At 32.0% G+C, this 17,392-nt stretch overlaps 1 protein-coding gene and 1 long non-coding RNA gene across 2 annotated transcripts; one reads left to right on the top strand and one right to left on the bottom strand.

Annotated features, from left to right (window-relative positions):
- Positions 1-1,317: 1,317 nt before the first annotated feature.
- Positions 1,318-2,153, bottom strand: LOC139840257 (uncharacterized). Its single transcript, XR_011757286.1, has 3 exons — positions 2,079-2,153; positions 1,607-1,744; positions 1,318-1,453 (listed from the first exon to the last, which is right to left on the bottom strand). It is a non-coding gene; the product is annotated as an uncharacterized lncRNA (long non-coding RNA).
- A 3,908-nt stretch (positions 2,154-6,061) lies between these two features.
- Positions 6,062-7,676, top strand: LOC139840991 (uncharacterized). Its single transcript, XM_071831229.1, has 3 exons — positions 6,062-6,137; positions 6,287-6,651; positions 7,605-7,676. The coding sequence occupies exons 1-3, from the start codon at positions 6,062-6,064 to the stop codon at positions 7,674-7,676; spliced, it is 513 nt and encodes a 170-aa protein (XP_071687330.1).
- The last annotated feature ends 9,716 nt before the right edge of the window (positions 7,677-17,392 follow it).

The raw sequence follows: 17,392 nt of genomic DNA, 5'->3' as shown, positions 1-17,392 counted from the left end.
TCCTAAATGGAGGTACTGCAATATCATGGCGTTCTCAAAAACAAACACTTGTTGCTACATCGTCAAATCATGCCGAAGTGATTGCATTACATGAAGCTACTCGAGAATGTTTTTGGTTGAGATCAATGACACAACTCATTACTGATTCTTGTGGACTAGAACGCGATAAAAGTCCAACAACTATCTATGAAGATAATGCAGCTTGCATAGCACAGATGAAAGAAGGGTATATCAAAAGTGACCGAACAAAACACATACCACCTAGATTCTTCTCATACACTCAAAATCTCATTAAGGACAACCAGATTGAAATGAGATATGTGCAATCTAGCAAAAACTCTGCTGATCTTTTCACGAAAGCACTTCCAACTGCTATTTTCAGAACACACGTTCATAACATTGGCATGAGACATGTTCAAAAGATGTAACAGCTGAAGCGATGTCTACTTGAGGGGGAGTCAACTCCATGCTGCACTCTTTTTCCCTTAGCTAAAGTTTTTTCCCACTGGGTTTTCTTTAGCAAGGTTTTTAACGAGGCAGTAATTTATAGTTGATCTTCAACAAAATAAAATTGCTATCCAAGGGGGAGTGTTATAATAATAATAATAATATAGATATGGATAGTCAATTTTGGTGTATACATATAGTCAATTTTGGTACACAAAGTATGTATTTTTATATTGAGATTTTAGGCTATAAATACTCATGAATGCAAGCATTAAACTTGCACCATTTCTCACACTTACAAAGTGTTTCTTTCTTTCTCTCCATTATCATCTTTGTTCTTACACTTCATTATTAGTATTCTAAATCAAGAATCAAACCACTAAAGGTAGTTATAAGCCTACTGAATTATAACATCAAGAATCAAACCACTAAAGGTAGTTATAAGCCTACTGAATTATAACACAAACATGAGCATAATAACATAGTCTCTTTATAAACCTGAAAGAAAAAATATGAATAGCATAAGAAGTGAAAGAGATGTATGTATAGAATATTTTTTTTCAGGAGAGCTATGTATATTACTAATCAAATTACTAACCCTATTTATGGATTAAGTCTTCTTTCACAATTTAGTAGAAAATATGATCAATAAATATAACTTGAATAATGGACTCATTTGTAGTGGTATAAGTGAATAACCATAACCATACAAATAATTAAAAATGAAGAAACTCAAATAAGAAAGTTAATAAATAATCATATAACTAAAAACGTATTGTGAACACAAACTATATATACTATCATTTATCATTTATATAGCATTGTAATCACAAACTAAAGAACTTATATACATCATATTCAACAGATGGTTCTAAATCAAACAACTTTGTGAACCATATAGCATTACAAAACTAAGCTCAAAATCTCAAACCTGGTTGTAAACAATTGAAACCTCGGCTAAATTTACACCTTATTCAATAAAACTGAAGGGTTAATGTCATCTCACCTAGATAAGAAAGAAAAATTATGATGTCAAACTATTGGTATTAAATATAATGTTGCCCAATTTATTTAATCTATTTAAGATATGTTCTTTCGAAATATGTTATAAATGATGCCATAATAATATACTCCGTAACAGAATGTAAGTGTAGCTTACCTAGAATAGAAAGTAATCATCTCCCAATTTGCATTCTTTAACAAACCATCATGTCTAATTTATGAAGACAATGATCAAACCTTGAAATATACAGAAACATATCTAGAAACACCTCAATCCATTTTTGACTAACCACATCTGCAATTCAAACTATTTATCAACATATGATGTTTAGAAATATTCACCTTGTTACTCCCCAAAAAAAGTCACTGAAAGTTGAGCATTTTATCAATAGCATATCAAACAACAAAACACAACATGCATTTGGTTCATAAACTTCTTGCAAAATGTAAGTTCAACCAACGTATGTGTAGATTGGTTCCAAAGCACGGTTAAGTAGTTCCCCTAATACCCAAATACCCATCAACATTATTAATAGTCAACACTACAATCTTAAGCAGTCCACAAATACCCAAATAACGATCACAAATACCATACTTATAAAGATGCAAATGATAGATATAATATATACCTCAACAATCCAAATAAAGGAATCAAGCTCCTATTCTGGCCGTTCTTTTGCTCGTCTCACGAAATCATCAAATCCTAAAAAAAGAAATTAACAGATGGGTTTAATATAAAAAGATTCAATGGGTCTAATATGTACCTTCTAAAAGTGTTATATGATAAATACTTGAAGACAATGTTTCTTGCTTTTTAAGAATTGCAAAGATTCAATGGGTTTAATAGAAAAAGCTTCTCATGTAATATGTATGAATATGATGAATTCAGATCAAGTTCTATAAAAATATACTCGTAATGTGTATGAAATGCATATACATAACAATTAAAGAATAGGTTACGAAAAATCAGTTGTGGAAAAGTAGAACTACATTCATAAACCAAACATAATTTTTTTTTTTTTTTGACAACCGAAAAAGTAGAACAAAATATATCCATAGTAGAGAACGCACATCCAATGACATCTAAGTCTTATAACATATTCATTATTGACTGATATTAGATTAAATAACATGTACTCCCTCCGTCCCGGATTAATTGTCCAGTATTCCTTTTTGGGACGTCACAAATTAATTGTCCACTTCTAAATATGGAAAGTAAATTTGATAAAGTTTACAATATTGTCCATAATGAATTAATTAAATTACAAAGGTGAGAGATATTTCTAATTAATTAGTTGAGGGTAAAACAGTAAAGTAAGAAAAAAGTACAGAAAAAGTACAGTGTGATAATGACATTTCTTAAACTTCGTGTTTTTTGTCTGGGGACAATTAATCTGGGACGGAGGGAGTATTATACTTTAAACATATTATAAGAGAGCTTACCAACTGGTATATCTGGAGCATCAAACTATTGGAGAGAATGACTCTAACAAAGAAAGTGAAAATGCTGAAACGATGATTTTGCTACTGTTATCATTTCAAAAACGCTGCACGGCTTAACATTATCCATTCGAATCCCAAGCTATAACTTCCTGAAACTGACCACAATAATCACAATTATCAATGAACACACAAGAGAAACAAAAGTTTAAAGGAGACATATTATTCTAATATCAGTACATTCGAATAACAGGAAGTAACAACTCAATTATACAGCTTTTGTACCCCATGCTAAAATGACCAATGATTAAGTATTAAAACATAATCATGCTAAAATTAGAACCCATTCAACTATTTTCAAATGCAAACCAAGCGACCCATATTATCAACGGTAGAAAAGTACTACTATATAAACAATATTTAACTAATAAGCATATATTTAATTTCTCTAAGAAATTATTAACAAAAAAATACCATAACTAACAAAATTGAACACAAAACCTTAGTTCTTGAAGTAACTTATATAGCGGAATTCGAATGCATGAACATTATTTCATGCAAATAACAGGAAGTAAACAGTTTTACATTGATATGTGCAATAATAAATTACAGTAACTTTCTAGTACATATCAAATGAGATGTTCAAGCACAAAAATACATGACCGAATTGTAATACATACCTCATGATGCACTTGGTTGCTATAGTTCATCTTTCAAGGGATTCAAAATATTGGGCGAACTTTTGAGTTACGAATAGACATTTTCAAAGTATTCTGATAAATTTTACTTACCTTCAATACACAAATTCATATACGTCATTTCATCAAACACCTTGTGGGCATCAAAATAACAAATGTTACTTGTCACTCGATATAATGTGACTGAAAATAGCAAAATCATATGCTAATAAAATTAACATCTATAGTATCTATTAAAACTCTAACTTGATGATGTCATAAATAAAGAATTTCTCTTTATAAAAGAAAATTAAAAGAAAAAAGAAAAAAATTTAGAGCATGTAGATGATGTCATTAACATAAAATTTATATAATAAAAAATTTAAATATAAAATTACCCTGGAAAGAAAAATATACGCATGCTCTCAAAATCCTTGAAAATCGATTGTATATATACCCTCAAACTATTGTGCAGATCAAAACCCTAAAAATTTTAATTCAATTCTAATAAACGTAACCATCAATTACATTCATCTTTTAAATGCTACAATTCCAAATTGCGGAGCCCTTCATGCGTCTTTCAATTCCAAATTGCTGTTAACCGAAAATCCATATTGTTAGTCGAGTATTCATCTTCCTATTATCATTCTTTACATGCGTCTTTTAGCTGCTACAATTGAAGATTTTTTTTACCAATACCACTATCTTCCTACGGAGGTGGAAGGATGACGGAGACGGAGGTAGTACTCTTTTATGCTTTTACTTTAAATGGGGCTTTGCTCTTCAAGTTTGATTATAAGGATGCTTCCTAAAATTATATTGAAATGGTTTGCTTACATTGTGTTTTTTTCTTTGATTCTTCTTATGTGTAGTACATTATGTGTAGTACAGGGAAAAGATCCATGGGTTTATAGTTTTGTTATTAACTATGAATTTGAAATTGGAGGAAGGCTAAGAATCTCAAAAGTTTGAAGGATGTTTAACGTTGTTGATTCTTTCTCTATCATTCAGGTCGACATAATACATCAATTTCTTATGATTTCTTTTCTGTGTTATTTCTCTATCTAATTTTTAGCAACCGTATACAAATGCCATGTGAATGTGGTAACTTCTTATAAGCCAAAATAGCACAGAAAAGAAATCATAAGAAATTGATGTATTATGTCGACCTGAATGATAGAGAAAGAATCAACAACGTTAAACATCCTTCAAATTTTTGAGATTCTTAGCCTTCCTCCAATTTCAAATTCACAGTTAATAACAAAACTATAAACCCTTGGATCTTTTCCCTGTACTACACATAAGAAGAATCAAAGACAAAAACACAATGTAAGCAAACCATTTCAATATAATTTTAGGAAGCATCCTTATAATCAAACTTGAAGAGAAAAGCCCCATTTAAAGTAAAAGCATAAAAGAGTACTACCTCCGTCTCCGTCATCCTTCCACCTCCGTCGGAAGATAGTGGTATTGGTAAAAAAAATCTTCAATTGTAGCAGCTAAAAGACGCATGTAAAGAATGATAACAGGAAGATGAATACTCGACTAACAATATGGATTTTCGGTTAACAGCAATTTGGAATTGAAAGACGCATGAAGGGCTCCTCAATTTGGAATTGTAGCAGCTAAAAGATGAATGTAATTGATGGTTACGTTTATTAGAATTGAATTAAAAATTTTAGGGTTTTGATCTGCACAATAGTTTGAGGGTATATGTACAATCGATTTTCAAGGGTTTTGAGAGCATGCGTATATTTTTGTTCCCAGGGTAATTTTATATTTAAATTTTTTATTATATAAATTTTATGTTAATGACATCATCTACATGCTCTAAAAAAATTTCTTTTTTCTTTTAATTTTCTTTTATAAAGAGAAATTCTTTATTTATGACATCATCAAGTTAGAGTTTTAATAGATACTATAGATTACTAAAATATAATTTCTATTAACGGATAAGAATAAATTAATACCAGTTCTCAATATATATACACAAAATCAATTCTAAACATATTACTCAATATATGTACACTAAATCAATACTAAACACATTATGAATAAATTCCGTTTATACACTGAATTAACAGATTGATAAAAAAAAATATACTAAACATGTGCAAATATAGGTTTATTTGAAGAATGAGGAAAGTTGCTTTTAAGATAGTTTACTCTCGACTCTTCTTTGGATAAGTAGTGGGACTAGATATTTAATTTCAATTAAGGGTATAAGACTTCTAATAATGTGAATTGCCTCCATTGAAGGGCGTCCTGGCATGAACCCAAATTGGTTCTTTGAGACCTTTGTCTCGCATCTAAGCCTAGTCTCAATCACTCTCTCCCATAGCTTCATGGTATGACTAAGTAACTTTATACCTCTATAGTTACTACACGTCTGCGCATCACCTTTGTTCTTGTAAATGGGAATAAGCTCGCTCAGTCTCCACTCCATTGGCATTTTTGCGCTTCTAAACGTCGTGTTGAAATAAAAGAACCTACACATGGCTTTCTTAGACTTGGAAAAAGCTTATGATAGTGTCCCACGGGAGTTGATTTGGAAGATCCTTAATGGTAGAGGTATCCCAAGTAGGTATATAAGAGCTATTAGGGATATGTACCAGGGGCGAAAACTCGCGTTCGGACGACAGTATGAAACACAAAGTATTTCCCAGTAGAAGTAGGTTTACATCAAGGATCTGCTCTTAGCCCTTTTCTTTTTGCTTTAGTCTTAGACGAGCTATCTCAAAGGATACAAGGGAGTATCTCTTGGTGCTTGATTTTAGCCGATGATATAGTTTTAGTATTGGAATCCCAGGATGAGCTAAACAGAAGGCTAGAGCAATGGAGGAATACCCTGGAACAAAATGGACTTCGGATTAGTAGACTTAAATCGGAGTATCTTAGATGTGACTACAGGAGGATTGAAGAAGATCACAATGATACAGTGGATATTCGTATTGGGGATCAGGTCTTACATCCACAGGATTCCTTTAGATACTTAGGATCAATGCTACACAAATCGGGAAGGATAAATGAGGATGTGACCCACCGTATAAGGGTAGGATGGTTGAAGTGGAGAGCTGCGAAAGGGGTATTGTGCGACAAGAAGATACCCCTTAAATTGAAAGGGAAATTCTTCAAGGTAGCGATTAGACCGGCCATGTTATACGGATCAGAGTGTTGGCCAATGACGAAAGCCCAAGAGAGGGGGATGGAGGTGGCAGAAATGAGGATGCTTAGGTGGACGTGTGGCAAAACCATGTTAGACATGATACCTAATGGAGTTTTTAGGGAGAACTTAAAAATTGGGAATATCGTCAACAAGCTAAGAGAAGGACGACTTAGATAGTTTGGTCATGTAAGGAGGCGGCCACCCACAGCACCCGTTAGGAGAGTGGAAGCCCTCACGGTTAGCGGCTTAAGGAGAAGAGGTAGACCTACACGTAGGTTGGAGGATAGACTGAAGCTTGACATGAAGGAGCTTTTATTGACCGATGACATGACTTCTGATAGAAATTTGTGGAGGAGTAGAATTAGGATTGATAACTAGGTTGTATATATATATATATATATATATATATATATATATATATATATATATATATATATATTTGTCGTATGCCTTTTTGCCTACTTGCTTTCTTGTTTCATATATATATATATATTACATATTATACTTATGCTTATTGTAGCATATCCCAACATGTTGTCTGCATTATACTATACTTATTTACATGTTTTATTGCATTATACCATTATATGTTTGTATTATACTATATAGCATTAAATTACAAGTATTTACATGTTACATGTCTCTATGCTTACATAGTATACTTATTTGTTCTATACTGCATATTATACCTATATGCTTCAAACTTACATGTTTAAATATACATATTATACTTACATGGATTGTTATATTTGCATATTTGACACTTACTTATTTTACTTAAATGTTCTATTACTTTACTTTGTTACATGCTATATTTATCTATACTTTTCCCATGGTAAGGTTTCTATGTTATCTTTTCTACTTGCATTTAGTTACTTCACTTAACAGAATTCATGGTTCTTTCTGGTCGGGGGTCTTTAGGAAGCAGCCTCTCTGCCCTCTAGTATAGGGAGGGACAACTTCTTCTACCCGTGGACCGATAGGTATCCTTGGGTGGAGGAATGACTTCCCTTTTACTCTAGGGTAGAGGAAAGACTGTCTACATCTAACCTCCCCCATAATCCACTTTGGTGGAATTGGGTATTGTTGTTGTTGTTGGCCGCGCAGCTTGTTGGAGCTTATGGGAGCTTAAGTTTATTTTTTTCATAAGCTTAAGCTAGTAGCATCGTTTGGATGACATAAGTTTTCAAGCTTATGAAAAAAAAAAAATAAGCTCTAGAAAAATAAGCTAGTTGAAGTAGCTTTTAAAAATAAGCTCCTAAGCTTTCTAGCTTATGATATTTAAAATTACACTTGTGTCCCTTATATAATTATCTATCATATATTTTATTGTCTATTTTAGTCAATTTACAACAATAAGCTCCAACTCCAGCTATTTTTCTCCAAACACTTATTAAAAAATAAGCTTCAGCTTCCAGCTTCAAAAATAATCTCTAGCTACCAGCTCCATCCATAAGCTCTATCTCCAGCTATAAGCTCTATCTGTATCTATCTATCTATATATATTTTATATTCTACATACGGAGTATACTCTTAGGGTGTGTTTGTTGTTGTTGTTGGCCGCGCAGCTTGTTGGAGCTTATGGGAGCTTAAGTTTATTTTTTTCATAAGCTTAAGCTAGTAGCATCGTTTGGATGACATAAGTTTTCAAGCTTATGAAAAAAAAAAAAATAAGCTCTAGAAAAATAAGCTAGTTGAAGTAGCTTTTAAAAATAAGCTCCTAAGCTTTCTAGCTTATGATATTTAAAATTACACTTGTGTCCCTTATATAATTATCTATCATATATTTTATTGTCTATTTTAGTCAATTTACAACAATAAGCTCCAACTCCAGCTATTTTTCTCCAAACACTTATTAAAAAATAAGCTTCAGCTTCCAGCTTCAAAAATAATCTCTAGCTACCAGCTCCATCCATAAGCTCTATCTCCAACTATAAGCTCTATTTCCAGCTATTAACACCAAACACACCCTAAGAGTATACTCCGTATGTAGAATATAAAATATATATAGATAGATAGATACAGATAGATATCTATTCTATATATTCATATAAACTTCTAAAATAATGATGTTATCATTTCACTAATTACCTTTTAGTTTTCATAATAATTATGTCATTATTAATTTATATATTAATTCTACTAAATTAAAAATTAAAAAAAAATACAAAATGCCATTTACTAATAAACATCTAAAATGATGATGTGGTCATTTCAATAATTACTTTTTAATTTTCATAATAATGATGTCATTATTATTTTATATATTAATTCTACTTAATTAAAAATTAAAAAAATATAAAATGCCATTTTACTAATTTACATTATAAAATTAATTCTAATTAAAAAAAGATACAAAATCAAAACAAATAAATACCCAGAATATATAAATACCCCCATGACCTATGTACAAACTTTTTAACAAATTGTAAAATCTTTTACTAAACAATCTGTGAATATATGTACAATCTTTGAAGCATATTGTACAACCTTCATATAATAATTGTATTTTAAATTTTAAAAAAATTTCAAGAGTCATTTGTAATTACTAATAATTATTATTAAATATATAAATACTTAATTTTTAAGCAAACTTTATTATTATTATTTGTTATTATAATTATAATTATAATTATAATTATTATTATTCAAATATGAGTTCTCTTTACGAGATTAATTACGTTACATATGTATCCGAACTACATTTCTTAATAAAAGGATGTAATGTAGGTTTTTATGACAAGAAAATAGTAATTGTGATAAAAATTGGAAGAGGGTGGTGAGAGAATGAATGTAGTTCATTTATTTTGACCAAGTTAGGTACATCAATATATTTGTAAAAATAACGACAAGTTTTTTAGACGGAATATGTGATTCCACGGGTCATTAAATTAAATTACTTTAACATTTACATTCACTTAATACCTAAAACATATCATTAAACTGTTTCGTTTAAACACACCCGTGATTCCATGGGTCATTTCACTAATATATGTATATAACCCAACCAATAACAACACGCGGTAACTTTTTTTCCTCTTTTTTCCTCTTTTTTTCCATTTAGTTATTTTCTAAACAATTAATTAGCCTACCGTAAACCATTTTTTGAATGTTCCATTAACCGACCGTTAACCGATCAAACCAACACCAACGACAGTTAACCGTTTCTTTAAACGTTAACTTAACCGACAGTCAATTGACAAAATCACCTCCGAAGCGAAGCGCGGTCTTTAATCCTCGTTATATTATATTATATTATATTATATCTATATCTATATACTAAAAGAGATGGGAAGTTACTATTCACCATGGCAGCATGGTAATTACCCTCAACTTTAGGAGTAATTTAATAAATGTATTTTTTCAAGATTTTTCTTAATTAATTTTCACACTTTTCCCACCTCCTTTACCACATTTTTATTCCATTTCTATTTTTTTAAGTTTAATTAACCGACCGCTAACCGTCTTTTTCTAAACATTCAATAAACCGATCGTTAACCGACCAAAACCAACATGTAACGAAAAACGGTTTATTTTTTATATTTTCCTTTATTTTTTATTCCTTTATTTTTTAAATGTTCAATTAACTTAACCGTTTTTCTAAGCGTTCAATAACCGATAACTAACCGATCAAAATCACCGACTGTTAACCGACCGAAACCACCTCGTAACGAAGCACGAGTTTATTATCTTCGTTTATTACAAACAAGAAATTGTCAACCATAACGTTATTTGTTTTCCAAAATAATAAAGGCTCAAATATTGACTTTTTGACACCAACGATTTAAAATATTAGCTTCGCCACTGGAAGGATGCTAGTTCGGTCAGAGATCTTATATGTAATAGGATTATAAATTAAATATATATTCTCGAATGGCTTTAAGCGTTGGACGCGAATAGCAGGTTACCACACCTACTACTCTCAAAGCATACTTAACTGTCACTTAAGTGCTACTAAGGTTCAATGTATGATTATACTACGGGACTTAATATGGCAGTACTACCCGCTCATATTAAATACACTAAGCGGGTCCAGTTCGTTAATGTACCAATATCACGACTCTAAGTTAAGTTAGAGGATCAAGTTGACATGTAAGGTTTTATGGTCAAAGCAGCCTCGAGAGCTAATCATATATTACATCATGTAGTTGACTACACATAAAATAGAACTAAACTTAGAACAGTGGGTCTATTTAATTAAACCTGTAAGAATTCTCAACAAAAAGCATTCAAAAACCAAGTAATTATCTTCGGTTCAGAACAGGCCACCGGCTGTTGTTATCAAGATGTCGGTTGTATGTTGAACAAGCGAGGTCGTGGCTGACTATAGACTGCCACCGGCTTAACCAAGCTTTTACCATATTTTCACAGAGACCTAATGTTCTTTGGTCCTACCGTCGGTTAGCCATAAACAGTCGCCAGCTTGGAACTTTAATCGAAACACTAGTAGTTTTAATTACCATATACTGTGTTCGAAATCATTTTCTAATTTTGAAGGTCTCGAGCCACCGGCCTCGCCAGTCAGGCCATCGCCCCTACTTAATTAAGTGTTAAATCCGAATCATAGTTTATCCCTTTTACACAAACCAACACCTAAGGGTGTTTAGGTACTCATATTAATAATAGAAAAGCAGATAACATAGATAAACATATTAATCTTTAAGAACAATAATAAATAAAACCAGATTATACCTTGAGTAAAGGATGAACAACATAAATTTATATTGTAGAAAGCTTTATTAACTTGAATGTAAAGTAGAACAATCGGTTTTGCACTGGAAATGAACTTAAATAATGTAACAGACTGAAACCCGGGCTAGTTGTAAGTGGACTATTTTACCCTTAGGGTTTGTGTCGAGTCTTATGTGCTTTTATTATAATTAAGTGCTTTATATTATTTAAATATTGTGTTGAGACCAGTTTGTGACAAGGGTCTCTGAACAGGTTCGTTTATCTTATTTGGACTCTGTTAGGGCCGCATAAGAGAGTACAAGAGATTTCAAATAACTGTAAATACTTGTGTGATGTACCCTTTTATGTGTATGAACTGCTTAATTTCTTCTTTTCAAAACTTCTCTCTCTCTCTCTCTCTCTCTCTCTCAAACCCTAGATTTTACCAAATCATGTTCTTGATACTTGATTGTGTTAGAAATCAGTAGCAAGTTGTTTCAAGAGTGAAACAACCCAAATCCGGTTTACCAAAAATGACAACATTTTTTTTATATAAACAGAGTTGTTAAACGTTCATTACACTTTTAACACTTTCGGCCCAACTAAATAACCCCATTGGATCTCAACTCATTCAGACTTGTTTTAACACGTTCAACTTAAAACTTAGTTCAAAAACTTCATTAGAACCTTAAAGGCCCGTTTCATAACAAAATGGGTAATTACGGCCCAAACACGCAACCAATCGAGTTAAGACACAATCACCTAACCCGATAACAAGAGCATAATCCTGGGGATTTACCAAATCCCTGATCCAAGTCCGAATAGTCAAAGCCACCCCATCATAAGCTCAAACACTCCTAAGCGTCTAGTCTAGTAACTAGATAGCTTCAAGCCAAATGGTGTAACAACCCGCATTTTTTCGTTAAATTTATTTTAACACCGTCTTTTTTTATTATATATTATCTCTCGTTATCTAAATTCGTATCTTCCGTTAATTAGCGTTTTCAATAACTCCGTTATTAAAATATAACATCTCTCGTTCACGCTAGCGCATTTAAAATAATTCGTTCGGTTAATTCACGCACCCGCTTTTAAACTCGAGGGACTAACTTTGTGATTTGATCAAAGATGTAACTAGTTGAACTAGTCCACCCATCTCATCTCCACTCATTCACTTCCATCTCCCCACCACATGTTTTCTCTCTAGTTGCAAGAACACACACTTCACCCAACTTCACTAAATCATCATCTAATTCGGATCTAGGAAGCTAGCACCAAATCTAATTGTACTTTTGGAATCCTCTCTTCATCCTCTACGTTTTGATACTAATTTCACTACTTGGGGTATAGTTTCTAAAAACTCTATATTTCTCTAATTCATTTTTATAGACTTGAAATGGTGTTAGTTAGTGTCTATGGCTCAAGTATAACATGAATATATGATTTGTTTGCTTGTTCTTGATGTTTTGAGTAACTAGCATGAACTTGAAAATGGGTGTCTTTAATCTTGAGTTTTGGTTGATTAAATGTTTTTGTTATGTTAAAGCTCATGTATTAAATGTGTTACTAGCATCATTAGCTTCAATTTGGTGTGTAGGTTGCCTTGGAAAGCTTCACTAACATGAATTGTATGTTTATGATTCTTGGTTAGGATTTGTTAGACTTAAATACGAACTTTTGATGCACCAAATGCTTTGCAATGTTGTTGATAAGTGTTTAGTTATATTATATGCGTAATTACCTACGAAAAGGCATATTATATGTGTGTAGTAAGTTCCCGAATCATGAAATGCGTTTTACGAACTTGAAACTTTAATAATGAACTTTTAATGATCATTCGACGAGGATTTTGTTGTTGTAAATGATGAACTTGATTGATGAAATATGTTTAGTTGTTTCCCTCGTCAAAATACCTTTCCAATGATATATGATACATGTTTTAAGTGTTTTCGGTTCACAAATTGTGTTTAAATGAAGTTTGGTTCGAGACTTGAACATTTGAAACATCCAGGAATCAGCTCACGCCTATTGGCGCGGCGCGGCCCTCATTCGACGCGGCGCGGCATTTGCCGCATTTGGGGGCTGTTCAATTATCCTTTTTCAAGTTAAATTCTAACTATGCTACGCACCTCCGATTAATATGTAACTTGTTCTAACATGCTCATATATGATTAATTAGCTCAGAAAAATTGTCCGAGACACGACCCGAACGTGTTGACTTTTTCGTTGACTTTGACTTTGACCAAAGTTGACTTTTATTCAAACTTAACCAATACATTGTTTAATCGTTATAACCTCTCTCTTGTACTTGTATCTTGCATGAAACTTGACAACGTAATTCACATGCTATATTAATCGAGCCGTAACGAGCGATAGGACTAATTGAACACATTTCGCCCGACTTTGTGTCGTAACGGGTAATTGATACAACTTATTTGTTTAGGTCAAGGCTAAGCAACTTTCATTGCACAACGTTTAATTACAGGTGCTTTGGCATGCAACTACGGTGAGATCATAGTCCCGCCATTTTCAACAACTTTTACTCTTTAAATTATGGGATGAGAAACATATACGTATCATACTTTTATGCTTTGAACACAAGTACAAAAACAAACTTTCCACAACTAGTTAGAACAAAAAGCCTCAATTCAATTATCATTAGTTACACTTGTAGGGTGTAAACGTGAACTTATGTTGTGTGGATCCATACGAGCTTGACGCGCCCTCATTCGGACGGTTCGCTACCGTCAGCGGATGAAATATATTTTCGGGTATAGTGTATGTTCTAACACTACGTAACAGGGTACAAAACAGTTAAGTCTTGATAATTGGGTGCTCGCGAACGTACAACAACTTTGGAATGCAAACGATTTGGATAATCAACTTATACTAAATCTTGTGGTTCAAAAACAATGTTTACAAATACACCTATGGTTTCACCAACGTTTTTCGTTGACAGTTTTTTATATGTTTCTCAGGTTCATACTTGGCTACTTGATACATGCTTCCGCACACTTTGATTACTTGCTTGGGGTCAAGCATACATGCATACGCTAGTGATAGCACCTTTGGATTCAAACTTAAAGCATTCATACTTACGCTATTTATAGCAATCGTGATTTTCAACTTATATTATGTCGCAAGTTATTTCATTTATATTTATTAACTTTTGTAAACTTATACATGTTGTCTGTAGCGACCCAAAAAAATCGTCATTGACGGCGCCGTCTACTTAGGTCTCATTACGTGGTCGTAAGTCTTTAAAATGACGTTTGACCAAAATATGTCGCATTCATTTCAAATGTAAAGATGTTTCAAGTTTACAAAAGTAGTTCAAAGGTTAGTTACATTACAACGTTCAAAATACACATGAAACCCATGCGACACGATTTAAAGTAAAGTCAAAAGACGCTCCATGTATGCATGTATACTCGACATCCAAGCAAGTATCAAAAGTGTGAGCGGAAGCATGTATCACTAAGCATTCAAGACCTGAGAAAAACATAGAGAATCTGTCAACGAAAACGTAGGTGAAATCATAGGTTTAGTAAGTATTTTGTATTGAACCACAAGGTTACATATGAATTGTTTATCCAAATCGTTTACATTCTAAAAATGTCGTTTGTATCACGAGCACCCAATTATCAAGGCTTAACTGAATCTTCCCTCTGAATTTTGAATTTAGTGTTAGAACTTACACTATACTTGTTGAAATTATATTTCATTCACTAACGGTAGCGAACCGTCTGAATGAGGGTTTGTTAAACCCGTATGGCCACACAACATAATTACTCGCTTACACTTACACCCTGCAAGTGGAACTAATGATAATTGGATTGAGGACTTTTGTTCTAACTCGTATGTATCTTTGTATTCGTATTTGTTCATAGTATAAAAGTATGAATGTATGTAAGTATGGAATGTATATGTTTCTCAGCCCACGGTTTAAAGAATAAAAGTTGTTGGAAAGTGGGACTATGATCTCACCTTGAGTCCAAGAGTAATAAGGTTACTTCACAAGTAAACGTATGCAAGAACGACTGCTAGTCTTGACTTAAACAAGTAGGTTGTATCAATAACGGTAAACACGATTGGTCAAAGATGTCCAATTAGTCTTATGGCTCATTACGACTCGATTATATAGCATGTGAGTCAAATTGTCAAGTTTCATGCAAGATTCAAGTATAAAAGCATGTTAGAAACGATCGCATAAGTATTCGGTTAAGTTTGATTAAAAGTCAAACTTGGTCAAAGTCAACGGGGTCAGGTGTGAAGACCCGTCCTAATCCATCCGGACGAAGTCCATATCGATTATAAACGATTCACAACAGTTGATTACATCGCGAGGTACTTGACCTCTATATGATACATTTTACAAACATTGCATTCGTTTTTGAAAAGACAAACTTTCATTACATCGAAAGTTGACAGGCATGCATACCATTTCATAATATATCCAACTATAATTGACTTGATAATAATCTTGATGAACTCGACGACTCGAATGCAACGTCTTTTGAAATATGCCATGAATGACTCCAAGTAATATCTATAAAATGAGCAAATACACAGCGGAAGATTTCTTTCGTACCTGAGAATAAACATGCTTTAAAGTGTCAACCAAAAGGTTGGTGAGTTCATTAGTTTAACTTAAACAATCGTTTCCATCATTTTAATAGACCACAAGATTTCAGATTTCCATTTCTCATAAACATACGTCCCATGCATAGAGACAAAAATATCATTCATATGGATTGAACACCTGGTAACCGACATTAACAATATGCATATATAAGAATATCCCCATCATTCCGGGATCCTCCTTCGGACATGATATAAATTTCGAAGTACTAAAACATCCGGTACTTTGGATGGGGCTTGTTGGGCCCGATAGATCTATCTTTAGGATTCGCGTCAATTAGGGTGTCTGTTCCCTAATTCTTAGATTACCAGACTTAATAAAAAGGGGCATATTCGACTTCGATAATCCAACCATAGAATGTAGTTTCACGTACTTGTGTCAATTTCGTAAAACAGTTATAAAAGTTGCGCATGTATTCTCAGCCCAAAAATATAAAGGGTAAAAAGGCAAATGAAACTCACACATATAAATATTGTAAAACAGTTATTAAAGCATTTGCATGTATTCTCAGCCCAAAAATGTAAAGAGTAAAAAGGGCAAATGAAACTCACGATACTGTATTTTGTAGTAAAAATACATATGACGTCATTGAACAATGCAGGGTTGGCCTCGGATTCACGAACCTATATCAATTGTGTATATATTAATACGTATAATGTAAGTTACAAAATTTCATTTATTAATATGTATTATTTATATATTATAGTTTTGTAGAATTTATTCTAACCTTTATTTTAAAACGTATACTTATATTATATTTTAAGTTATATTTTATATATATATATCGATTTTATGTATATATCTATAATGATTTACGTTTATATAAATAGTGACATTAATATATTTATATACATATATTTGTGGTTAGTATTGTATTTATGAAATTTTATTAGTTTATTATGTGAATTATTAATACAATCCTAGTATATACCATAAGTATATATATAGTGTACAAAAGATTTATTTGTTAAAATAATAATTTAGATAATAATGATTTACTAATAATAATAATAATTTTATTAATAATGATAATACTAATAGCAAAAAAAATGAAAATGATAACTGTTAATGATACTAATAATAATAACTCTAAAATAATATTAATACTAATACCATACTTATGTTAATAATAAGGGTTCTAATATTTATAAAATGATAAATGATAATCATAATAATACTAGTAAATATTAATGATGATACTGATAAATATGATATTATTAATTGTAAATGTACTGATGATACTATTATTTATAAACCGGTACAAATTCTAATATTGATGATAATAATATATTTTTATTTCCTTCATAATAATAATAATGATAATCATAATCATAATCCTAATGATGA

Source organism: Rutidosis leptorrhynchoides, chromosome 4, assembly GCF_046630445.1.
Source record: "Rutidosis leptorrhynchoides isolate AG116_Rl617_1_P2 chromosome 4, CSIRO_AGI_Rlap_v1, whole genome shotgun sequence".
NCBI classification, from domain to species: domain Eukaryota; kingdom Viridiplantae; phylum Streptophyta; class Magnoliopsida; order Asterales; family Asteraceae; genus Rutidosis; species Rutidosis leptorrhynchoides.
The sequence above is the reverse complement of the archived record's forward strand: the minus strand, read 5'-3'. Positions and strand labels throughout refer to the sequence as shown.